Consider the following 26,764-nt stretch of genomic DNA (forward strand, 5'->3'; position numbering starts at 1 on the left):
TGAGTGACTTGGAAGGAGTCACTTGTCCCTCTGAGCCTTAATTTCCTGATTTGTATTAACAGCACCCCCTCCCCAACTCCACCTCCTTGTTTTGAGTTAAACAAGAAACACAGTTGGCCCACTCTGTGCTGTCCACACTTGTCCTTTGTTCCTATCATGGGTAACAGGAGAGCATTCCATCAGAACTCCTTAAGCTCCGGAAGGGCGGAGCCTTCCCTGTCTGTAGCTCTCTCTGGGTGCCCAGGGGCCAACAGGGGCCAACAGGGGCCAGTAAGGTCCAGCAAGGCCCAGCCCACAGCTCTGTTCAAATGTCCCCCTGAGCTCCTAAGGCTGTTCCCATCCTGTACATGACAGGAAGGTACCTGTCATCAACAGCTGCTCCTGGTCCAGACTCCCAGAACTCTGGGTACCACCCAGTAGAGCCCCCTTGTCTCACCTCAGGAATGCCAGGACTGTCCACAGCCTGAGCTTGCTCTGCCCAGCCCGAGTTTCAATCAGGCCTCTGACAGCATCCACCCTGGGCCCTCTGGTTCCCAGCCCCAGGCTACAACAGGTCAGAGCATTTCCCCAAGCTGGGCCCTCCACTCTTACAGCCCCAGGCTGCCCTAGACATTGGACAACTATGCTCCCTGGATCTTAGGACCTTGAGGGGAGACAGGAGGAGAAAGAAGTTTCTGCTCTTTGGTTCCCTCTGAGAGTGCCCCGCCCCCACTGGGAAACTTTGTTCTTTAAATCAAACTCATCAGGGGTGAATTTGCAAACCACCCCACCCCCGCACCGCACCACCCCGTGCCACCAGGGATCCCTGTGTCCTGCTGGGTCTGGCTGCAGGGACAATGATAAGTTCTCCAACCAGGTGACTGGCTCCACCCTGCCCATGGCTAGGGCACTGGGTCCCAGACAAGATAGGTAATCTAGCTTGTCTCAGTTAGCCCCCCCCCCTCCCAAATGACTCGCGCTGCTGGCAAGTGGAATCTCAGGACTCAGCCCCACCGGGTGGCGGCGCAGTGGTCTTGCTCAACCTGGTGGCCACCTGGTCCCTGCCCTTTGCTCCCACCCATCCTGATGCTCCTGGGGCGCTCCTGGCCAAGAATCTGGAAAGGAGAGTCCCACCCGGGCCTGGACTATATGCTCAGAATACTGGGAAGCCCAGGCTGGGCACTGTGGGGACCCCGGGGCACTGTGGGGACCCCGGGACACTCTAGGGACCCTGGGAGCTGCAAAGACCTCGAGAGACACTTTTGGCACCCTGGGGACACCACAAACCCCAAGCTGGGCGCTGTGTTCACTCTGGTGATCTCAGACAGTGCGCTGCGAAGACTTCAGAGACACTTTGGGGATCTCGGGGATACTCTGAAAACCCAGGTCCAGCGCTTACGGGGACTTCGGAAACACTCTTGAGACCTCGGGACTCTCTGGAGACTCCTGACAATGTACTGCAAAGACCCCAGGAACACTCTGAGGATCACGGGCCGAGTATTCCGGGGACCCGGGGGCACTGCAAACCCTGGGCCAGGTGCTACAAAGATCCCAGGAACACTCTGAGGACCCCGGTCGCTGAGTTCCGCGGGTGGGAGGACACGCAGAGTACAGCGTGTCGCGCGCACTTGGTCAGGGGAGCAGCGCGTTTCCGGATCGCACGTGCGTTGATGGGAGCCCCCAGCGTCTTGCACGGTGTGGGGAGGTAGCCCGTGACCGCACCCGAACTCAAACTCACCGTGCCCTCGGACGGCAGGTAGCCGAGATCCTCGATGGCGCAGATGTTCACGATGTGGACGCTGCGGTCCTCGGCTGGGAGCGTCGAGTACTTCTCGGGGATCCTCATGGTGGCCGCGCGCTCCCCATCCACGGCCCCGGTGGCCTCTGCAACGGAGAAGCGGTGCTGGCCTGGCGCGGACGGGACGTGGCCGCTCCCTCCTCCCTCGCGACCTCCCGGGCGCTGTCGCCACCTGGCCCGTCCCGAGGGCGCCCGCGCGCCGTGAACTTGGCCGCGCGCCGGCTCCGCCTTAAAGATATAAGCGCAGGGGCGGTGGCCACGCGGGTCAGATTTTCCGTAAAAATTTAAACACAGGAAGAAAGGATTCTGAGTTTTATTTTTATCCGGGGTCAGAGACCCTTTAGAATTGAAGTTTTTTTCGTTGTTGTTTGGGTTTGTTCTATTTTTTTGTCTTATGGGTTTTTTAAATTTGAGGAAGGAAAGGATTTTTTACTCGGAGGGGAGGTGCCCAAGACTGCACGTTAAATAAAGGCCCCGGAGCTAACTTTGCTGTCTCTGGGAGGTGACAGATCAAACACAGCGCCCTCACCTGGGACCCTCTCCTGCCCCCAGCCTCCCCAGGTGTCTGTCCGGTGCAGACCCCCTCCCCCACCATCATCTCCCAAGGACTCTTGCCCCCACCTGTGAGTTTTTAGACAATCCCTTCCACAGGGGAGAGAGTGGGTGTCAGCTAATGAACCCCTGCATGCCAGGGGAGAATGGTACCCTGTGGTTTGGTGGAGTTTTGTTTTGTTTGTTTTCTCAGAGAATTTAAGGAGGCTCCAGAACACCCTGACCTGACCTGACCTGACCTGACCCTCTGAGGCAGGTTGTATCTTCTGCAGAGCGACCAGAATCCAGTGATTTCGGATCTCTCACGCCAGGACTTAGCAGAGTCCCTGCACACAGTAGGTGTCTTTAAGTCTCCCTTCCAGAGGAGGAGGAGACCCAGCTCCAAGGGCAGCTGTTGTCTGCCCTGGAGGATGGCCTGTCTTTCCTCCTGGGCTCCCCAGCCTCCTGTCAGCCAGGTTCTCTTTTGTCCCTGACCCCAGACCCTGTCTGTCTGCAGTGTTTCCACTCAGCACCTTGTCTGGTGGGCTGCCAGCGTCCTATAGCTAACATTCCCACCAGCTTGTGTAGCTAACTGCATGAGAACATTCAAGGCCCTCGGAAGTAACCGGCAGAACCCATCAGCACTGACCCTGGTGATTCCCAGCCCGTATCTAGACAAGTGGTATTTGGCTTCGGCTCTGGAGTTCCAGCCCAGGGGCCAAGCGACACCTCAGGCTCACAAGCTGGCCTCTTCACGAGTACCAACACTGTCTGGCTGCAGCACAGTGTGCTTGCCCATAGTGGCTGCCATCATGTCATTGTCCAAACTGCCCCTTCTCTGCCAACCATATCCCCCCATTTAGGTCCAAGTCTTTGAACTTGGAGTGGTGAAAGGGCTCCTGGGTCCTTGAGCTAGCCACTCCCATAGGTGCCAAGTGGTCTTAAAGTGGGATTTAAGAAATGCCTTAACCTGGCCAAGTCCCAGTGCAAACAGCTCCCCTCCCCCGCCAGCCTCCACTGTGCCGCTGTGCCGGGACTGGACTGGAAAGACATACAGTCACACACAGGATTATGTAACTTCATACTTGTGTTGATAAACAAGTGGCATTGTGTAACTGGAGCACACCCTTCTCCTGGATTTATATTCAGGTGTCAGAGAGCTTCCAGAAACCAACAAGGTATACTTTTTTCATTTTAGGAGAAAAAAAATATAATTGGTCAGGGCCAGGGAAGTGACCTAATTGTAGAATGCTTAGTGTGTGTGAGGCACTGGGTGGGACTTTAGTGTTATACCAAAAATAAGGTGTGCATGCATGTGTGTGCACATGTGAATACATATGTGTGTGCATATGTGTACTGTGTGGGTACATGTGTGCATGTGTAAGAGTGCATGTATGCACTTGTGTGTGTGCACATGTAAATACATATGTGTGTACTGTGTGGGTACATGTGTGCATGTGTGTGCATGAGTGTGTGTGTGTGTGCGCACACGCATGACTGTGTCTAACTGGTTATTATCAGAAGCACTGGTGTCCCTATGTGTTTGGGAAGTGGCACTTCTCCTCTAGCCCTGAGGGGGTTCCAAGGTGGGAGTGGCCCTCCTGACCTTGTTTCCCAAAGCCCCAGGAAGTTGTCAGGTGGGGGGACCATCTCTAGATGTGGCAGCTCCATCTCATCCCCAGGGAGCTTTACCCTGGAGCAGAGGAGGCTGTGCTGAGGTTCTTTCAGGTTTTGGCCTGGTTCTGCCGTTCTCCTTGCCTAGTAGTTGACACCTGCTTGCTTAGAAAACTCCACTTTCTCCTTTTCCAACCTTTGCTTCTTCTGGTTACCCCTCCTCCAAAGCTTCTGAGTGCAGTTCAGGGATGGCCCAGCAAGTTCAGAGGGGGTGTAGGAGGGCATTAGGGATGGCCCAGTGAGTGCAGAGGGGTGTCGGTGGCCATCACCCAGTGAGTGTCTTGGGGGAAAGAATAGGCTGGGATCAATCCTGAGCCAGCTGATGTTGATCATCAGCTTGACAGGTTCTAGAATCATCTAGGGGACAAACCACTGAGCATATCTGTGAGGGAGTTTTTAGAATGGGTTAACTGAGGTGGGAAGACCCACTTTAAATTTGGGGGACACCATTCATTCTGTGAGCTGGGGTCCCACAGTCAATGAGAGAGCCGGATGAGCACCGTGTTCATTCTCCCCGCCTCCTGACTATGGTTAGAATATGACCATCGTCACGCTTGCCTGACACCGTGCCTTCCCACACGATGAACTGAACCCTCAAACTGTGAGCCAGATAAACCTTCCTCCCCACGTTGTGTTTTGTCAGTGCAATGAGACAAGTAGCTGTACCCCACAGTCCAGGCCCACAGTTCTTGGGTCTTTGAATCTTGAGGATCAACAACAAAAAATACAAAATTAAACCAATAGCTCACAAACCCACTTCCAGGAGAAGGAGAGGACATCACCTCCTCCCAAGTCAAGCCCTGTCTCTGGGAGCCTTTGTTCTGGGCTGAGTCACTTCTCCAATTCACTGCCTCTGTGTCCCAATGACCACATTGTTGGGGACTATTTCCCCTCAGAGTGGTTGAGTGGAAATGAGCCTTGTCCATTGACGAACACAGTGGTTTTCATCACACCATACCCCAAGGGCCAGCTTCTGTCATCAAGACTAATCCTCATTAATTAGTTAACACAGCCTTGCTGGAAGGCCACAGGGTGCTCTTTATGCTGAGAAGTTCCGGCCCTCGATGTACATCTTGCCTTCTCAAATCACCCTAGACTGGTGTTTGATGCCAGGAGCTAACAGACGCCTGTGTCTTTGCTGACATTTCTGTCGTGTGTGTGTGTATGTGTGTATGTGTGTGTGTGTGGAGGGGGGAGCAGGAAGTGAAGAAGTGTGCAAGGCTTGGAGAGAACCCTTTCCCATGGCCTTTTCGTCTTGGCTTGGCCCACATGGAAAGAGTCTCTTGCCCTCTGCCCTGCCCTGCACCACCTGTCTGAGCACAAAGCCATCTGCAGCTCAGAGAGAGGAGCCAATGAGCTTTTACAAAGTCAGACAGAAAGAGGGCTTCTGCCAGAGCGAGGCAATACCTGGTCACAAAGACCCTGGTCCCAAACCAGAACCTGACTGCCTGTAACCGAATGCCAAGCCTCACCATGCCCCAGGTCCTTCTTTGCAAAATAAGTCATCTGGAATCCTGACACTGGTGATCCCTGGGCCAGGGGCTGTTCTAGCAGAGGTCCCTTCCTAGATGGCTCTATAGGGGCAGTGTGGTAAATTGAGAGTCACCCAGGAGATTGGTAGAATGCACTTTTGGGTGTCTCTATGAGATGGTTATAAAACAGCAGTGTTTTCCCAATTGAAATATTCCTTCTCCAGTCCTTAAGACTCAGTAAAGGAAACTCACAAGACTTAGGAAGATCCTAAAACTTACAGGACTCACAAGGCTCCTCCCAAAGGTTATATAAGCAAAACAGTAGCTGGGGAAAGGAGACTCCCCCACTGGCTTAGATATTTTCATGCAAGTCATGCAGGGAGCTCCACGGATACTGCTCTTCTGAGTTGTCTGTGATTCATGCTGGGGTGAGTTCTTCAGTGATGAAACCTTCTTTGAGCCACAGGCTCCTGTTTAAGTACCTGATGTGGGATTTCCCTCTGTGTGCTCTGAATACCATTGGTTAATAAAGAAACTTTATTAAATATTATTATATAGCTTTGGAACTATAACAGGGCAGAACTTAGGTAGGTGGGAAAAACTAAGCTGAAGGCTAGGAGGAAAAAGGCAAAGTTAGAGAGATGCCATGTAGCCCCGCCATGGACAGACGCTGCAACTTTAGCCAGTAAGCCACAGTTACGTGGCCATACACAGGTTAATAGAAATGGGTTAAATTAACATGTAAGAGTTAGCCAATAATAAGCTACAGCTAATGGGCCAAGCAGTGATTTAATTAATACAGTTTTCTGTGTGATTATTTCAGTTCTGTGCAGCTGGGACAAACAAGCAGCCTCCCTCCCTCCAACAAGTACCTCTTCACATATACTCCTCTAAGTTATCCCACTCAAGTTACTGTCAATTGAGCTAGACTCCGGTGGAATGGTTTCCTTGGTCTGTAGCCAGTGCTCTATCTAGGGTGAATGGGCATTTGCTCACATCTTCCCAGGAAAAGTTACACAAAAATGTCTCCAGAGAAGGTTGTATCCTAACAGCTCAGACCTAATCAGTGGACTGATGTCTCTTCATGGGTTCATAACCTGATGGCATGACTAGGAGGTTTTGAGAGGTAGGAGGCAGGGTCTAGAGGGAGGGAGCAAGTTGTGAGGGGAGTGTCCATGGGGCTGGGCCTGGCCTTAGCCCTTTCAGAGATTCCTTCTTTGCTTCCTGTCTGTTGTGAAATGAGCTTTCTGCTCGACATGATGGGCACTTCTGATGTGGTGAGCCCAAGCACTCTGTCCTTTCAAACTGTGCTCAAGTAACAAGGATGCAAAGGTAACAAAAACACTCCTATGACATTTGGGATGGGACTGTTCTGGACCCCAGGGCCATCTTATGTCCTTAGTCATCTCTACCCCTAGAATGTAGTAGCATCTTCTTCCTTCTCCTGCTGCCTCCTCTGTGACAACTTAAAACTGTCTCAAGATTTTTTTTTTTTCTGGTTTTTCGAGACAGGGTTTCTCTGTGGTTTTGGAGCCTGTCTTGGAACTAGCTCTTGTAGACCAGGCTGGTCTCGAACTCCCAGAGATCCGCCTGCCTCTGCCTCCCGAGTGCTGGGATTAAAGGCGTGCGCCACCACCGCCCGGCCAACTGTCTCAACATTTGTCAGACATCTTTGAGGTGCTCCTAGGATGGCCGCCATGGTGAGGTCATCCTTGATGGGTGAACCGCACTTGTCACTGGCCTGAGAGTCAATGCACTTAGCTTAAAGTTCAGGCAGGAGAGTAAGTCTTCTGACTCCCTACTGAGAATCGTGTGTGTGTGTGTGTGTGTGTGTGTGTGTGTGCGCGCGCGTGCGCACGCGCGCGCAGGTGTTAGAGGTCAGGCAGGTAGCAGTGCTTGGGTAGAGTTCTGCATTTCTTAGGTGCCTAAGGGCTGGGGAATGAGGCTATGTTGGTAGAGCGCTTACTCAGCATGCACAAAGCCCTGAGTTCCATCCCCAGTACTGTATTAAAAAAAAAAAGACAGAAAAAGAGGCTCCACAGTGTATCCTGTGATCCCAGCACTCAGGAAGTGGAGGCAGAGGACCAAGGGTTCAAGGTTATATTATACACAGTGAATAGGAGGGCAGCCTGGTCTACATGAGAATCTGTTTCAAAACAACAACTTGACTTTAATTTGTTAAATTTCCTTTACATCCTTAAACCTAGAGGTTTATTTTATTTTTAATTATGTATATGCGAGTGTCTATGTGCGGATGTGTGCACGTGAGTGCATCTGTCCGCTGAGGCCGGAAAAGAGCATCAGATCCCAGGAAGTTGTGAACTGCCTAGTGTGGGTGCTGGGAACAGAACTACTCCTGCCTGCAACAAGAGCAAAAAGAATTCTTAACCACTGAGCCATTTCTCCAGCCCTCGTCCCTAAACCTAGACCACTGCACCTCAAAAAGAAAATCTTCCTTACAATTCTTTTCTCCAAAGGAAATTCTTTGGGCCAGCAGGATGGCTCAGCAGGTAAAACTGCTTGCAGTTAGACTTGCTGACCCAAGTTCAATCCCAGGGATCCACACTGCTGAGAAGTGAACTGACTACAGCAAGTTGTCCTCTGGTCTCCACATGGCATTCACACACATGCACACACACACATGCACACACTTCATCAGCCACGACACACACACGCACACACTTCATCAGCTACAACACACGCACACATACATGCACACACACTTCATCAGCCACAACACACAAACACTTCATCAGCCACGACACACACACACACACACACACACACACACACACACACACACACACACACACCAGAGGTTCTCAACTTTCCTAATGCTGGGATCCTTTAATGTAGTTCCTTATGTTGTGATGACCTCAACCATAAAATTATTTTCATTGCCACTTTCTAACTGTAATTTTGCCAGTGTTAAGAATCATAACGTATATATGTGATATGCAACCCCCAAAGGGGTCATGACCTACCGGTTAAGAACCATTGTACTATATAAATAAATGCACCAAAAGCCGTGGGGGCACTCAGGGGTCCTTAAGAACTGCTGGTGACTCACAGAAGCCTGAGGATAAGGACAGGAACAAGGGGAAAGTGAGCCACCTATGAGTCAGGGCTGGTGGTATCTCATGGAAGGACCAAACAGATGCCAAACAAAGTAGATGACATGGCCTGCTAAAAGTGAACTTGGGTGTATAAAGATCTAAAGGGGGCTGTTGCTGAAGGATTCATCCCTGAGCCAGCAGGAGATGGGATGTCAATCATTTCCTTCCCTCCCATGACATCAGCGCCCAGCAGCGGTTGCCGCTACTAGGAATGCAGCCAAAGCTGGGTGCTCAGGGTAAGGGGGTTGTGTTCTTCCAGCAGAGTCTGCGGAGTCTATGGGAGGGGTCGATTTCAGGGGAAGGTCCAGCCTCTGCTTGTGTCTGGCTCATTTTGATCCCTGGGAACTCACAATTTTTGCTTTGAAAACGTGCCCAGGCTAGGCTAGGACTCTCCAGCCTCCTGTCGCTTCCTCCCGGGAGCCTTTCTTGTGGGGCTGGGGACACTGACTCAGCTCAGTTCCACCAGCCCTGGCTCCCTCTTCCCAGGCGCCTGGACTCATTGCTGCCCCACCAGGCCTGTTCCCTGAGCCACAGGCATCCTGTGCTCTGGCGTTTGGCAGCCTGTGCGCTTTCTCCATTTGTGCTTATTTATTTAACAAGCTGTCTTATTCGAGCTGGCCCTGTGCTAAGCTCTCTACAAATATTAACTCGTGGTTTTGCCCCGATTATAGCTGTCTACGAGTAGATTCACACCCTGCCCCTCCTGGAGCCGTGTAAGGGAAGAGCCATGAAAGATTCAGGGCCGGAATCACCAGCTTTCTCTCTTCCGTGATCGGATGAGGTGGGAATCACAGGTTGGTCTACAGCACGGTGACACATGGCATCAGAAGATCTACCTGGGCAGCAGGGTGTACCGCATCACCTTGCCCAGGAAGAGCATGGGTGCCCCAGACCCCCGCTGGGTGAGCCCTCAGAGCCTCACTGATGGCTTGCAGGCTTCCACGCCAGACTGAAAGAGTAAAAACTTCCCGGCCTTCCACCAACACTGAGCTCGCCCTGCAGGACGAAGGGCTCCTGTGCACGGATGGAGAAACATAAGAACCCAGTGACGATGACATTCCCACTGACAAGGCCATGAGTCCTTCCCAGCCAGGACTGGGGCATCAGAACCTCTAAGTCTCTTACAAGAACCTCACTCTCTTGACAGATTTTCCAAACTATGTCAGTCTCTGGGACCACGGCAACCCCTGTTCAGCTTTCACATGCTCTGGCAGACACATTAGGGGAATAAAAATAACCAGGTCAAACAAACGGTGCATTGCATGCAACCCATCAGCTTTTTAAAAATTAAATTTCAACCTGTCTTCAATAGTGCTCATTAACAGAATGCTTTTCTGTTTTCTACGGATTGGATATTTGCTCATCATCTTATACTCTCAGAGCTTCCTAGTCCAGGAAAGGCATGTTTCCCGGGCTGCAGGCCACATGTGGCTAGAAACCACCTCAGCTGGGAGCCTTTCCTGGCTGTTCAAGCGAAAGTAGGTGTGTGGTTTTCTAGTCTGTTCTCTGTGGTCCTAGGCTTTCTATGGTTTCTGCTGGGAACTTACTTGACTGAGGTCCATTTGCTCATCAGAGAGAAATCAGAACTGCCTCATCGCATGGCCCGTGGGCATGTTTGGGGCCTCTTATTAATCATCAGATTTTGATCTAGGTTGTACTAATTTAGAGGAAGCTGCCTTTGTCTCGAGGCTGTCTGCAGGAGCAATCCTGACATCCTTGGGCAGAACACTCTTTGATCACAAAGCCCACCCATTGGCCCAGCCGACACCTGGCCTGTGAGAGAAGTGCAAGGCCCACACAGGACATAGGGGCCTTCATGGGCTCCAGTGTCACAGCACCAGCTGTTTCCCCTCTACATCAGGGTGGGGCTGCCATAGGTTCCCTGTCCCCAGTGGACTGCGAGGTCTCCCTCAGCCACTCAACCTGGGTGGGAGTCAGGCAGGGCTGAGTGGGCCCAGGGAAAGGAACCAGAGGCTTCTGAGAGGGAGGTACCTGTTCTGTCAACAACTGTCACTCACAGATGCCTTAATTAAATCTATTCACTGGCTAGATTGCTGGTTCATTCTCTCTCTCTAACTCTTTCTTTCTCCCCCCCGCCCCGCCCCATTTATATACTCATTCCAGGGACTCAAGCCTAAAAGCCAAAATCTGATTCACTTCATAAATGAACCCGAGAAGCCACATAACTCCCCTCCAACCTCATGTCTGAGGCTTCTGTCCCACTGCACCACGGGGAGCCCTGTACCATGTGGAGCCCCTCCTTTGAGCCCGAGACTTATTGCCAGCCAGCCTGCCAGTATTCCCTCAGGTTCAGGAGAGCAAGGTCCTTTATCCTCTTCCATGGAACCTATGCTCAGGTTCCAGCAGTCTCTCACTAATGTGGTGTAAAATGTCTGTGGGAAGGAAGCCGTATGCCACATTGACCAGAGACCTCATTCTCAAGTGCTGAAGCAGGAGAGTGGAGAGCATTAGGCCTGCCTGTGCTACACAGTGAGTTAGAGGCTAGCCTGGGCAACTTACTGAGACTCTCTCTTAAAGGAAAACAAGCAAAGGATGGAGAAAAACCGGCTGCTAAATGCCATCTGTCTACAGGACACTTGACAGCTCCAAGACAGGACAGTTTGTTGTCTTGACATTTTCAGATGGTGCTGAGAGCCGTGGAGGCTGCTGGTGGCAGTTGCCATATCCGGCCCATGGTCAGCCAGCCCAGTGGCCTTCCCTAGCCCTAGAGCAAATGGCCTGCTCTTTCTGAGGGAGGAAGTGTGGTCCTCCTAGGGGCCAGTCAGTGCACCTACTAAACCTTACTATCTGCAGCCTTCCTCTGCAGACAGAGGAAGAGATGGCTCCAGGGAGCCCACATGGGCCCAAGCAGCTGCAAGACCAAAGAAGACTGAAGACTGTGCAGGCAAGAGAAGGAAAGGTCACCACGGTGCCAAAAGCTTGAAGCGGGAGCCCTGAAGTGTCATTGGGAACCAGGAAAATGGGTATTCAGACACCATGCTTTGTGGGGGCAAGACCTGGAGGAGGCAAGTGCACAGGGTAAGTGGAATTATGGAGACTAGTGTACACCAAGACAGTGTGTGTAGACCATGGAGGAGTGGGCCAGGGCGGTATGAACCAGGGCAGTGTGAACCAGGGCAGTGGGGACCAAGGCAGTGGGGACCAAGGCACTGGGGACCAGGGCAGTGTGGAACAAGGCATTAGGGATCAGGGCAGTAGGAAGCAAGGCACTGGGGACCAGGGCAGTGTGGAACAAGGCACTGGGGATCAGGGCAGTAGGAACCAAGGCACTGGGGACCAGGACACTGTAGGCCAGAGTGGTAGGGACTAAGGAGATGGGTGCCAAGGCTGTGGGGATTGTCAGGGCCAAGGCAGTGGGGACCAGGTGAACAAGCTAGCTATGTTGTGCCCACCTCTGCCAGCTGTTGCTAAGCAACTTTTCAAGAATCCAGAACCCAGGACCACAGTGAGCTAGCCACACAGCACCCCTCCCTGCAGTGCTGACATCAGTGCAGAGCAGACAGACACCATCTAAGAGTTGTGCAGCCTGTAAGGGTTTCCCATGCTGCCTTGCTGCCAAGGAAACTTCATAGGCCCATAGTACAGGGGTCAGGGAGAAATAGGGGAAAGACTGTTTTTACATGAACTAAAGGATTGCCTATAGGGCTGGCAAAGCGAGGACCTCAGTTTGATCCCCAGCACCACATAATAAACTGGTGTGGTGATTTGATCTTGTAACCACAGGAGATAGAGATAGGTGGCTCCTGGGCTTACTGGCCAACCAGCCTAAATACCTTGGTCTCAAGGAGAGACGGGTGTGAAAAACATAAGGTGTACAACTCTTGAGAAATGACACCCAAAGTTGACCTGTGTCCTTCACATTCAGTAGCACATGTGAGCACACACACACAGATATGCATAAACATACATATGCACACACAGATATGCACACGTGCGCACACACACAAAAAATAAAACAAGGTCTGTCAGAGATATGAGGTGGAGCTTTCTCTTTTGTGGCAAGGGCGAAGGTGAGGGCACCTGGGAACAGCCACAACATGCTTATGTCTGCAGCCCCACTGCCCCTACACTGTGCCCAGCAACTCTCTTCTCTGGCTGTGTGTCCTCGGAACACAGGGCAAGTGGGCTGTGCCTTTCTGGGATCACTGTAACATGAGTCGGGCTGGCAGCAGCATCTGGGCCTGGGACACAGTGGCCCCATCTGGCTGGCTGTCTGTCATAGAAGACTGTGTTGAGAGACCTCTGTTTTTTTTTTTTTAATTACCTGGGAGTGGCATGCCACAGGTACTGCAGCAAGCCAGGCTTCTACACCTGGATGTGGTTTGAACTCCATGCGTGCCAGTATGTGGGAGGTCACAGATAAATTGCTGTGTCTGCTGCTTCCCCCTCCATTGAGTCACCGGGAAGGAGAGGAGCAGACCAAGTGTGCGCTGTAATGCACATAGTAGGTACTCAGCAAATGCCTACAGGTAGGGCCAGAGGACCATTAAGTGCTGACATAAGGCTCCTCTGTGGGTGTGGAATGTTCCAGACCTGGCCACGGCCTTTTCCGTCCCAGGCTTGCCCTGTGCAGAATGACTTTGGACAAGGTATGTGGGTTCTGGGACCCTTGCTTCTATTTCAGTGGATATGGGACAGCTATGAGAAGGTAGGGATCCCACACAGTGAGTCTCAGGGCTGAGTTCAGTTCAACATGGCTGTTCTCGACATCCAGGCCACTGCTGGTCCAAGCTGCTGGAAGCCACGGTTGCCACCCAGCCATCTGGGCTAGGGTCCATACAGGCCTCCACACACCTCCTTCCTTCACATAGTAGACATCCTGTGTTTGCTAAACTCTTGTGTGTGAGGCACAGACCGGGGGCCAGGGTGTCTGACCCAACACTGCAGGGGAGGCAGATTCTCAGGGGGTCACGCCAAATAAAACCAACTCCAAAACCACATGAAGGAAAAGCAGTCCGTGATGGACACTGTGGAACCTGGGACAGCGGCAGCAAGTATGGGGACATAATGCGGGTTGCTGGGGGAGAACTGCTTGGCAATGGCTGCTGACTAAAACAGGGGCCTCAAAACAGTAGATCCCAAACAGGGGATCTCAAAACTGAGGACCCAAAGAATAAAAGCTTTCTTGGGAAACTTGCACAGGCCCTGGTGTCGGTCAAAGAGGAACTTAATGGCTGAGAGAGGCCACGTAGTGCTGACAGTGTGTCTCACAGGAAGATTGACACATGTGTACTCCCTGGCTTTTGTCCATCTGCTTCTAAAAAAACTGTCCCCTGCTTCAGGATGAACATCAGAGAGGAGAGTGTCACTCTCCCGGGTTGGGCTAAACTATCAACAAATCTACCTTCCTTTGCCAGTTTGTGTCTCTAATGTTGAGTTTTGTTTTGTTTTTCCCTCTGTTTGTGGTACCGGGGATGGACTCAGGGCCCTTGTATGTGCTGGGCAAGTGCTCTGCCACTGAACTACGCCTCTAGCACTCTTTTTATTTTTTGAGACGTGGTCTCTCACTAACTTGCCCAGGCTGGCTGTGAAGAGCTGTCTTCCTGCATCAGATTCTGGATTAGCTGTGAACGGTGAGGTGTCACCAGGCCTGGCTCCTAATTTCTTTTAAAAGACAAGAAAATGGGGATTTTAGAGACTTAATTCAGGGATCAATGGGAGGAGCCAGCCTTCTGTCCATGGCTTCTGCCCAAGCCTCCTAGGTGGAGGCCTGAGGTTGGTGAGTGTGTGGTGGAGACCTGGTCAAGAGAGGGCTGGTGGGGGTGAGGCCTGAGAGGGAGGTGGGCTGGAACTGCAGGGCCTTTTGGCCAGGAGTCCTGAGTGTGAGGAGGCCCCAGAAAAGTCCTGTGGTACAGGTGGCCTCAAGAAGTATCCACAGATAGCAGTCAAGGACGGGATGGCTCTGTATTGAGACAGAATAGAGAAAGGGGGGTGCTTAACCTGGGAAAACCCAGCCTGGGTGGGCACCTCTGTGATGACCCAGGGCCAGAGGCTCCCAGAGCCGTCATCACCTCCTCATGTGGCTTTGTAGAGTCCAGGGAAGGCTCTGCCTGTTTCACACAAACACTCCACAAGGGTGTGGGACCACAAGGATCCCTTCTTCGGGAGGAAAAAAAAACCAACATAAGATTTAGTGGGGTCTCCTAGAACACTCCTTAGCTTTATCCAGTCCAGCTCCCTCCACTCCCCACCTTTGGCCAGGCCCCAAGTTAGTCTCTCAGCCATGTGTTTTCAAAATCCTTGTGCTGGAACATGAACTGTGAGCAAACCAAGCCAGGACTCGGGGCAGCTTGTACGCACGACTGCCAGGGCTCTGGAAGTTCCTTCCCAAGATCAGCCCCCTCCATCTCTTCCTGTTATGCCCTGGAACATCTGTAGTGTAGTCCAAAGTTTTTCATTCCCCACTGAGACTTAGACAACAAATATTCTGAGAATGGGCAGGCTTGATATAATTTATACTTGAGTGTAAATGCCTCTCTTTTCTTGGCTATTCTACCACGTCAGGTCCACAGGCATCTTGGGATGGAGAAAGTGAAGAAATTCCCACAGCGGCAGAGAGAAAGGGAAGAAGGAAGGAGAAGGAGAAAAGGAACAAAGAGATCCTTTCTGCCCTGCTGGTCTGGCCTGGCCTAACCCAGCCCTGCCCTGCCCACTGCCCTGACAGTGGAGGCAGCCATACCAGAGATGGAGGGCTGACACCTGTCTGACTAGGAGCGATTGTAATGTTCCCCTTGATCTGACAACTCCAGAACAAAGGAGAGATGGAGAAGAGAAGGGTTAAGGCTGAGCTCCACCAGGAGTGGCTGGGGGCCTGAGAAGGCGGCTTTTCAGATAAGAATCTGGTCCCTGGGGAAGCAGCAGAGGGACAGTGGGGGAGTGAGTACCAGACACGGACTCTTCCTGGTACGTGCTGTGCAGAGGCAGAAGGCTGGCCCACGGCCCACAGCCTCTGCTCCAGGGGCAGAGTCCTCCAGACCCCCTCCCACTGACAGACCCAATACTTCTCACTGGACTCCAATCCCCTGAGTCAGCCCTAGGTTGCACTGATGGGGCTGGGAAGGAAGGGCTCTGTCTACCCCATCCCCTGCTGGGGAAGGCCAGACAATCTCCGCAGCCACAGCCAGGCTCAGCTTTGAACACAAAACAACCACCGTGTGCTGGGAGAGAATGCTGTGGGAGGATCCCAGTGCCTGCCCCTGCTTACTCCCAAAGCATCGAGTGATCATCTCCTCGGATTAAAAAAAAAGAGGAATCAAAGAAAGGAAGAAAAGTCTGAGATGAGAGAGCAGGATTCAGACAGGAGGCGGAGAGTGAGAACAAGGGCTGAGAGCCTGCACCTGTAGAACCGTCTCGTGTCAGCTGGCACTGAGGAGGACTGGACAGGACCATAAGAAAATGACCGAAAGAGACAAAGACAGAGTGGCAGGCACAGTCAGGTTGTATTTCTCCAGAAGAAAGGCTAGAGACACAGGTGGGTGGGGTCTGAGTCATTATTCGGCAAGCACCGCCGCTCACGTAAGTGGACACCGGAGCACCCGGCCGGCTCCCTTCCCAGCACAGGGTCTTGACCTCTGGTAAGAGCTGCATTACCATGAATTTGAGCTTATCTTTAAAGCAGATGAAGAAACTCCCTCTGGCTGGAAGGCTGCTGGGCACTGGACCTCAGGAGGGGAGGCTGGCTTTGTTCTGACCAGACTGTGGAGCTGAGCCTGGGGAACGAGAGCCGCGTCCTACACTGCCATTCAACACAGACATAATGTCAGGCTGGATATCACCCCGTGCTGCTCCTTTCTCTCCATGTAACAAGATACAATGAAAATAAATAAAATCACTTAACATGGTGGCGCAAGTCTTTTAATTTTCCCAGCACTCAGGAGGCAGAGGCGGGTGGATCTCTGAGCTCCATGCCAGCCCTGTCTACAGAGCAAGTTCCGTGATAGCCAGGGATACACAGAAAAGCTTTGTCTCAAAAATCAGTCCGTCACTTAAGTATCAGAAAACCACACCAAATAGTAAAGAATCGTGATGAATAAAGGTAAGGATAATAAAAGGGGACTAAGGGCAGACCCCAGTGTGGGGTGTGGGCACTTCCACCCCGTGGTGGATTGTAACCCACAAACAGAACCAAACGTGACCCCTCAAACCAAAAATTAGGGTGGGAAAGACAGAGGGGACGTCAGACTGGACAGACAGGAAGAAACCACTGACAAGAAAGATGTTTCAGGAGAGAATGGTAGCATTGAAAGCCACCGAAAGCCAACGGGGTGGCGGGACTGCCCAGACTGAGGAAGAGAAGGGGAGGGTGGGCTGCGGGAATGGGAAGAGAGCCTGGCTCGGAACTGCAGGGCTGATGAATGCCACAAAACCACGTGAGTGCTGACGGAGAAGCTCTTGGACTTGGAGTATGCACGTGGAGGCGGGGTGCAGTCTGGGTGGGGGTGCTAGGCAGTTTGCTCCTTGATTCTGGAGAAAATACCTGGTGAAAACTGCCTAGGGGAGAAGCGCTTACCCCTGCTCAAGGCTTCCCGGTGGGGAAAGCACAGATGGGATTAGTGGAGGCAGGAAGGTTTCTGTTTGAGCAGTAGGGGTTGGTACAAGGCTCCTCACAGTGGATCAGGAGACAATATATGGTTCTCAAGTCCCGACAAATCTGTCTTCAAAAATCGTTACAGTATAATTAAAAACAGTATCACAATTACAGTTATGAAGTAGCAAGGAAATAATTTTATGGGTGGGGTTCATCCCAGCATGAGGAACTGTGTTAAAGGGTCACAGGCATTAGGGAGGTTGAGAAGCACCGCTGTAGCCTCATACTACAGCCTACCTCTGCTAGCCAGCCTGTCACTTCCCAAAATACTGTCACTTACTGGGGACCAAGTGTTCAAAAAGTGTGAATCTGGTGTGTATGTAGAGGGCAGGGAGTGGAGTGGAGTGGGTGAGGTCAGATCCACACTGTAACCATGGCGAAGATGCAAACAAGGAGAAAGGGCTTCAACACAGCCAAAGAGAAAAGATACTGACTTTGCTGACTGTTCCACAGAAGCCATGGAAGCCAAAGACAACAGAGTGATGATGACGTCATGACTCATGTCTGAAGAGACAGGATGCTATGCTGAGTGCTTATTACAGCACTTGTCAACTTGATGAGACCTAGATTCATCTGGAACAGGGGCCTCTGGGCATGCATGAGGGGTTACCTTGTGTTAATGGAGGCAAGAGACCTGCCCACTGTGGGCGGCATCATTCCCTGGGCTAGGCTAAATTAAAAAGGAGGGGGAAAGGCTGAGCTCTTACACATGTTCACCATCGTCTCCTGACTACAGATGTGCCATGACAAGCTGCCTCATGTGCAGCTGCCCTTACGGGCTGTACCATGACCCACTAGCCAAATACACCCTTTCTCACCCAGCTTGCTTTGTCAGGGTATTTTATCACATGGGAAGAGTAACCTAGATAGTGATTTAGTCACAGTCATACAGGGCACCTTGACCTCATGTTCTCGGGGAGCCACAGTCCTGTGGGTGCACATGTGCACTCTGTCACTGACCAAGTCAAAAGCGACAGTAGCTATCAGTGGTGAAAAGAGAAGAACTGCAGACAGAGACAAGCTCCTCCAAACACAGAGGTGAGCTTGAGATGCTCTCAGACAAACAGACCTACATTCATCACTAGCACTGGCAAACATGCGAAAGGGGGAATTTAGATCTAAAGTGACTGGAGGGCCAGGGAGAGAGTTCACTGAGTGAAGGAAACTTGCCACCAAGCCTGCAGAGCCAAGTCTGAGTCCTGGAACTCACATGGAAGGAGAAAACCAACTCCCACAAGTTGTCCTCAGACCTGCACACACCTTACATCTCTCCAGCCTCGTGGAATTACGGCTTAAACCCACCGCACATTCAGAATATCCCAAACTGAAGGTTTTTTAAATTTCCTTAGCGTTGGCCTCTCCTGGCCTCAACACACCACGTGGTCACCTGTTTTCTTCCTGATCTTTAGCTTATGAGGAGCCATAGCTCAGGGTCACTGCTGCCCACAGCAGTGGCTAGACAAAGGCTACTTTGAGAAAGGACAAATTAAAACTGTGATTTTCATCATATCCATGTGACCACATCACCATTGTAAAGTCAAAAACTCAGTTGTCAAAACTTTTGAGTCAGGCATGATGGGGTGTGTCCATCATCCAGCACTTGAGAAGCTGAGGTAGGAGGATAGCAAGGTCGAGGCTATCCTGGGATATATACTGAGGACTTGTTTCAAAAAACCAAACAAACAACAACGAAGGCTTCAAAACACATAAAATAAAGACTCAAAGAACGAATAGAAATCTATTGTCATGATGGCATGGTCTACTATTTATTTAACACAACACTTTCATTAAAAGGTAGAATGACAAGGAACTATCTCACTGTGCAGAATCAATGTTCTTTCTACTCACACACAGTGGTTTATCATGTCACCCCATGTTGAGCCAATGCTAGGCACAGAGCTGCTGGAAGGATGGAAATATTGCCTCTGACGAGAGTCAAAGTGAGCAAAGAACGGTAGTACAAAGGCCTCTGTGAGACACCAGACATGGAAGACTCAGAGCCACTGTGTGGATAGAGCACTTGACCCTCGTACATCCTGTCGCTGCGAGGAAACCACAGCCAGAAGCAGTTAGAGGAGGAAAAGGTTGACTCCAGCAGACAGGTCACAGCCCACCATAGAGGGAGGTCACCGAGTGAGCACAGTCTCACTCAGGCTCCTGCTCAGTGCTCAGCTATCTCTCTTATGCAGACCAGGACCACCTGCCTAGGGAATGGTGTTGCCCACGGTGGGATGGGCCCATGAACAATCAAGACAGTCCCCTGCCGACATGCCCACAGGCCAGCCTGATCTGGGCAATTCCTCACTGGGACTCCCTTCTCAGGCGACTCTAGGCTGCCATCAAGTTAACAGTCAAAATGAACTAGGACACCTTGCAAGTGGGAAGATCTGAGTTCAATCTTTACATGACTGCATAAAGAGCCAGGCTGGTGACCTGCACTTGTAATTGCAGCAGTGGGAGGCAGAGACAGGAGGATTCCCAGGAGTTCTAGATAGCTAATGAAGCCAGTGAGAGAGACCATGTCTCAAAAAATAAACAGCTCCTGAGGAACACCAGAAGCTGACCTCTGGCTTATATATGCATGCGCGTGCACGCACGCGTGTGCGCGCACACACACACACACACACACACACACTCATATATACACATGAACATACACAATTGTACATGCTCATATGCACACATGAACATGTTCACATATACACATACACATCCAAACACACATGCACATGTTCATACATACACACACACACACGTTCACACACACACACACAACTTTGTATGGCAGAGAGGTTCCACTCAAGCATCATATGTCTCCTAGTGTGCTGGTAGGTTAGTGAGGGTGCCATGGCCACTCTCTTTTGCCCACCTAGGCTGTCAGGAGTCAGCAATCCCAACCCTATCACAGATGCTCACTCCCCCCAGCTGTCCTCAGGTTTCCCCCCTGGGATTCCCTGTGTGTTGTGATCTGCCTTTGGGAGGATGGACCCAGGGAAGGGCCTCCGCAGCCTGTGTTCAGGCCTGTTGGCAGGGTAGGGTTATTTGTGGTCTGGGTTCAAGATGGGGATTGAAAGACAGGTGAGTCCTTGGAGCTCACTGGCCAGCCAGTCTGACCAATCAGTGCAATCTGGATTCATGAGACCTTGTCTCAAAACATAAGATGCAGCCAGACAGTGGTGGCACATTCCTTTAATCCCAACCCTTGGGAAGCAGAGGCATGTGGATCGCTATGAGTTCAAGACCAGCCTGGTCTACAAAGCTACTGATGGCCAAAGCTATACAGAGACATAAAGAAACCCAGGCTTTCCCCTCCATATACACATGTACATGTATTCACACACACTCACACTCATACACGTATACATATGCACACACAAACACTCATAACATAAATACATGCACACACACCCATACACATACACGCATGCACACACCCACATTCATATACATATGCACATACAAACACTCATAACACATACACATATGTACATGCTCATACACATATACATGCTCACATGCCACACATATACACATGTTCACACACGTATCACACATATGCATACACACAGATACTTTATATGACAGAGAGGTTACACACACATGCACACAGTCATGCAATACACACAGAGAAAAAGAACATTAAAATAAAGCAGAAATAACCAACAGCAAGAAGGAGGAAGCAGACACTACTACAGACCCTACAGCAGAGATGCTAGGGCATCTGCAAAAACCGCATGAGAACCAGACACAGACAGAGTTCTAGAAAACCCATCAATAGTTACCCCAGCAGGCTATATTTAAAAGGCAAGTCTGATTTCTCATTAAAATCCTTCCCATGCAGGAAACTTTAGGCCCATCTGGATCCGTGTGTGAAATTGTCTAAATGTTTCAGGAAGAAATAAAAATGTCTTACACAAACAACCCTGGAATAGGGAGGGGAATGGCTCCCAGTTAACCTAATTGTGATTTTTCTTTTGGCTCTGGGGCTCAAACACAAAATAGTCTTCACTAAGCTAAATCCCACATTTTTTCCCCTTAGTTTTCATGCATATGAGAATGTGATTTTATTCACTTTGTATGTGTAGGCATGACGGTGAGAAGGCATCCTTCCTCACCATGTGGGTCCTGGGGATTGAACTCAGGTCATCAGACTTAGAAACAAGGACCTTTATCCCACATCCTTCACTCTTAATCAATATTTACTTTACTTTTGAGACAGGGTCTTCCTATGGCCAATGCTAAGATTACAGGCAAGCATTGCCTAACCTGGTATTTCATGTGGGTTCTAGGATTGAACTAAAACCCTTATACTTGTATGGCAAGTACTGAGAATGCCAAGGCAATAGAACCACTGTGAATATAAGGCCAGCCTGGGCTACACAGAGTAAAAATTTGCCGTAAAAATTTAGAACAAACAAACAAACAAAAGACAGCTTTTGAGACAGCTGAGAAAAGACAACTTTCGAAACAACTGGGACACTTGCCCAAGCTCACTTGGCCATGAGGGGTCAAGTTTAAATTCACAGTCTGGTCTTCCAAGTACAATGGCAGAGTCCTGGAGGACTGCGCCAGCCCTGCCAGTGAACACGATGCAGCAGTTAACACGGGTGGCAGGAACCCAGGATCCAATCCTGTTGCACACTGCTGCACTTACCTGCCAAGCCCAGCTTCTGTCACTTCTGTGAGTCTTAGGTCGTTCCTGCCAGTCATCACAGCCAAGTCCCCACAAGCCTCCAGAACTCAGTCAGAGGCGTCATTGGCGGCAATGGCCAGGAGCAAACAGCTGTGGATTGGGAAGAAAACACACGTGGCCAGGTGTCCACAGAACCCACATGCAACATAGGGAGACCAGGTAGAGCCCTTGACATTCAAGAAGAACCTGTTTCCCCTGGCAAACACCAGGCCAGGATCCTGTCTGTCCACTCTCTAATGTGGTGGTAAGGCCTTTAGAGATACAGTTTCCTGATCCACAGATCAGCTGAGAAAAGGTGCCTGTGTGCACTAGACAGCACCTAGAGGCCAGAAGGGGAACTGCATAAGTACAAGACAGCCCCTAGTGACCGGAAGGAGATGTGCATGTGCACAAGATGTCACCTGGTGGTTGGAGGGGGCACTGCACATGCATAAGACCACACTTAATGACTGGAGGGGGACTGCACATGTACAAGACAGTACCTAGTGGCCAGAAGGGGGACTGCAGGTTAGTGCCTCTGCCATAGAAGCAGAACAAGGACACTGCAAGGCCTGGACTTTTTAATGCGGTATGTGAGTGTGTGTGCATGCATGTGCACATGCAGGTACCCTTGGAGGCCAGAAAATGGTGGTGTTACAGGTAGTTATGAGCCATCTGTTATGGGAAACTGGGACCTAAACTTGGGTCCTCTGCAAGAGTAGTAAGCTGCTCCTAATGGCTGAGCCAGTTTTCTAGCTAACATTTAATCTTACATCCAATCAATAAACCACATCCCCTCATTTCTTAACCTAGATACGGCACAACCGAGTGCAGAACAGCATCTATAAGCAGTCTGAAAGAAAGCTGGGGTGTGAGTATAAACTGATCTTATGAATAAAAATTTCTATATGAGTCAAACTTTATTCAACCTTAAAAGAAGCTAAAACATCTAATAAATTGATACCGTTTATAGAAACGAGGTAGGTTATTACATAGGGAAGTGTTTACTATGTTTCAAAAATTCAAATCCACCAGGTTCACTTTGGGTAAATGTTTATCTCAGAGTTCAGGGGCAAAGTTAAACAGTTGAAATAAAATGGAATTAAGCCTTAATATTTTGTTTTACTTCTGAGTACAGATGGAAGACGAAAATAATATCCCATAGAAACGGAAAGTTTCTATTTTCACCAAAATATTTGGAAAGTTACTTTATTTTTACTCTGGACACCTAGGCTTTGACAGAACTTTGAGAGGACAGGCGGCGCACGGCCCTGTGAACTGAAGGCATCAGGAAACCGGCTTTGCGGGTATTTAAAACATTTGTTTCGCAAAGATACAGTTTGTTTCCAAAAGTGTCACACCAGCCAGACACCGCCTGTAAACTGCAGTTTGTAAAACTGGTTCTCAGGATCAGATACTCCTCTCTGCCACCTCTCTCTGACACCCCAGGTTAAAAGTCCAGCCCCTCTGCCTTAGGCCTGGGTGTGCTCCCTTGATGGGAATCCTTCATTTCTCCTGCTTTTCTGAGTCTAGTTCAGTGTGATGATTTTACTATCTGATCATCAAGCTTACGTCAGAAAGTCACAGCCCATGAAGGACAACAGCAACTGGACCCTGTGAACAGAGCCCAGAAAGTTCTCCTTCCTGTCTGTTCTCGGCTGGAAAGATTCTTCGCGGATACAAAACGGAAACAGAGTCCTTTTCTTAAGAAGATGTAAATTTTTCTCTATGTGTATATGTGCACGTGTGTGTGGATGCAGGTGGAGGCCAGAAGAGGGCAGTGGATCATGTGGGTCTGGAGTTACAGGCAGTTGGGAGCTATCATGTGGGTGCTGGGAACTGAACTTGGGTCCTCTGCAAGAAGCCATTCCACCAACCTCAGTGTATGCTTTGATCATTTCGCTTTCCTTAACATCAGACTATGGCTGATTCTTTAAATTAAAAATATTTTACTCGGTGTGTATGGGTGTGTTTTAGTTAGGTCTCTCTCTCTCTTCATTTTTTCTAGACAGAGCTTCTCTGTGTAGCCTTGGCTGTACTGGAACTTGCTTTGTAAACCAGGCTGACCTCAAACTCAGAGATCCACCTGCCTCTGCTTCCCAAGTGCTGGGATTAAAGGTGTGCGCCATCACCACTCAGCTGAAAGTTATTCTTAATAAAGAAGAGTTGACTGATGATTGCAGTGCTGGGGATTAAACCTAGGACCTCGTGCATGGTTAGGCAAATGCTCTATGATGTAGTTACACCTAATCTCTTTACTTTTTATTTTGAGACATGATCTATCTCACTAAGCTGTCCAGCCTGGCCTTAAACTCATATGCAGCTTGGTCTGGCCTTGAACTTCACACCCTCCCATTTCAGATTTCCTAAGATGACAGGACTAGATGCTAGGCTCGGTGACACGCCTGCCATCACCTCCAGAGCAAAGGAAAGAGTTACTCAGTCCACTTTGTCTTCATGTCCCATCAAGGCCTGGCTGCCCACGTCCCACTCCTTCCTCTCTTCCACTCTTGTGCCTCTGAAGTGTTAAAGTGTATGGCGGCCACCATTCTGCATGTAGTTTCAATGATTCTTCAATTTTACAGTAGGTTTGGATTCTGGGAGTGGATGGGCAGAATTTCTGCATAGCCAGCTGAGTCCCCCATATTAGCATCTCCTGGACTGTCCTGTTAGAATTTGTGAGCCAGGACTGACATACCATTGTTCAAGTTCCAGGCTCCAGCCAGACTTCCCTTTCGCTTTTACTGAATGTACTGCTTCTGCTCCCAGATCACACCAGGACCTCCTGTGTACCACTGCTCTTGCCAGTATCACACAGCAGCCTCCCAAGTCTTTCAGCCTGACCCTCTAAGCCTCGCACCTGGCACGACAGGAGATGCTAGGCTCATTTTGAACTTTTCTTGTTGTGAGCCTGGCACCGATCATTCCTCTCTCTTCCTATTATGCGTGTGTGAAGGCTGTGGGGGTGTTCCTTTCCTCCACATCCACATAGGTGGGTATTGTGTGGCACATGCATGCAAGACTACAGGTTCTTGCACACGTAGAACCCAGAGCAGGATGTCAGGTCTCTTCCGCCATCATGTCTGCACTATTGTCTTAAAACAGGGTCTCTCACTGAGCTGAAAGTTTGTCATTGGCTGGCCAGTGAGCTCCTGAGGTTTGCCTGTTTCTGTCTCCCCAGTGCTGCAGCTACAGCATTTGTGTCTATGCCCTGCTTTTTTTAAAATGTGGGTGCAGGGGGTTTGAACTCAGATCCTCAGGCTTGCTATGCAAGCACTCTTACCCACTAAGCCATCTCCACAGCCCCAGGCCTGTATTTTCAAATGTTTACGTCATATCTTCAGTGAGGGCAGTTTTGTGCTGATGCAATTTTGTGTGTCTGAGAAAATGTATGTATAGGAATGTGCATGGATGTGTAGGTATGTGAACGCGGAAGTGATGCTGGATCCCTGTCCTTTCTCGAGTTTCTTCAGTGGTCTTTCATTGTCATGAAACTTCACCAAGAAAGCTAGACTGGCCAGGCAGTGAGTGCCAGGGATCCACCTGTCTCTGCCTCCCATCTCACCACCCAAGGGATAAAGTGCCAGCCACCCTGCCTGGGTTGCTCTGTGAGTTCTGGAGACAGAGCTCAGGGCTTCGTGCTTGGGTGACAAACTCTCTACTGACCTCCAGAACACGCTGGTATAGTGCTAGACACAAAGAGGCTTCAAGGATAGCCGAAGGGGAGCACGAGGTCAACCTAGTTCCTTCCTTGCTGGCATTCACTCTTCCTGCTTTATTCCAGATCTTTCTCTCCTTCTTTTCTATTCTCTTCCTACCCTCAGATACCTCCATCCCTGCCTCATTCTCTCTGTTTGACTGTATCTACCTGTTACTCTAGCCCTGAACCAGGGGAGTGTGAGCCGAAGAGTTCTTCACTAAGTCCAGTGAGTTCTCAGAATCAGGAACTGGATGTTGAGGAAATGTTGTGACTAAGTCTACAGCCCACCATCACATTCTGCTAAGGTCCCCAGTTGGTGTTTCTATGTGCACAGTCTTAGCATTGTGCAGAAAGATGGCCCTGTCTTCCTAGGGCTAGAGTTTCTTTACTGTTCATGACCTGAACAGTTTTCAAGAATGCTAGGTTAGGCCTTGTGGCACAGGCCTGTCATCTCAGCTGCTCTTGAGGCTGAGGCAGTGGGATTGAAAGTGCCAGACCTGGACTACAATGAGAGATCAAGGTCAGCTGGCCAATTTATGGAGATTATGTCTCAAAATAAAAAGCAAAAAGAGAGCTTGAGATAGGTCAGTGATGGTTACATGAAGGCTACCAGCTGTTACACTGTTATTTATTTTGATCACAATTTCAGCAGTTCCACACCTGAAACCTTCTGACCTTTTTGTAGGTAACATACAACAGGGTCTTGATTTTTTTACATAAACTGAATGTCTCTACCTTTTAGTTGGAGAGTGTAGACCATTTACACTTAATGTAATAATAAAGTTGAGCATAAATCTACTGTTTTGATATGTATGTACACAACCGTGCTTTCTTTGTATTGAATGTGTATTTCTGACTGTTCCGTTTTACCTTCATTGTTGCATAGTTTTCTTATTCTACTTTTATTTGATGGTTGCTCCTCAGTTTACAAGATACATTTTAAACTCACAACAGTATACTTTCAAATAATATATACCACTTCACATAAAGTTTGAGAACCTTTCTGCACAATGCTAACATTTCTCCCTCTTGTGTTTTGTATTGCCATATTTACTGATTTATTATTTATAAGTTGTTTTTATTTATGTGTCTGTGTGTCTATATATAGGTATGTGTAGAGTGTACTGCCTGTGAAGGTCAGAAGAGGGGGTTGAATCTCCTGGAACTAAAGTTAAGAATGGTTGTGAGCCACCATATGGGTACTGGGAATTAAA

General features: G+C 49.9%; 1 protein-coding gene across 2 annotated transcripts in view; it reads right to left on the reverse strand.

Moving 5' to 3' along the window:
* The window catches only part of Ano1 (anoctamin 1), a 151,111-nt gene that overhangs the window by 91,833 nt on the left and 32,514 nt on the right, over window positions 1–26,764 (reverse strand). For both annotated transcript variants that reach the window (XM_013347975.2, XM_026781689.1), the window contains exon 2: window positions 1,718–1,863. In XM_013347975.2, coding sequence (XP_013203429.2) covers window positions 1,718–1,863 — 146 coding nt within the window. The remainder of the gene's footprint in view (window positions 1–1,717; window positions 1,864–26,764) is intronic.

Source organism: Microtus ochrogaster, chromosome 8, assembly GCF_000317375.1.
Source record: "Microtus ochrogaster isolate Prairie Vole_2 chromosome 8, MicOch1.0, whole genome shotgun sequence".
Lineage (NCBI taxonomy): Eukaryota > Metazoa > Chordata > Mammalia > Rodentia > Cricetidae > Microtus > Microtus ochrogaster.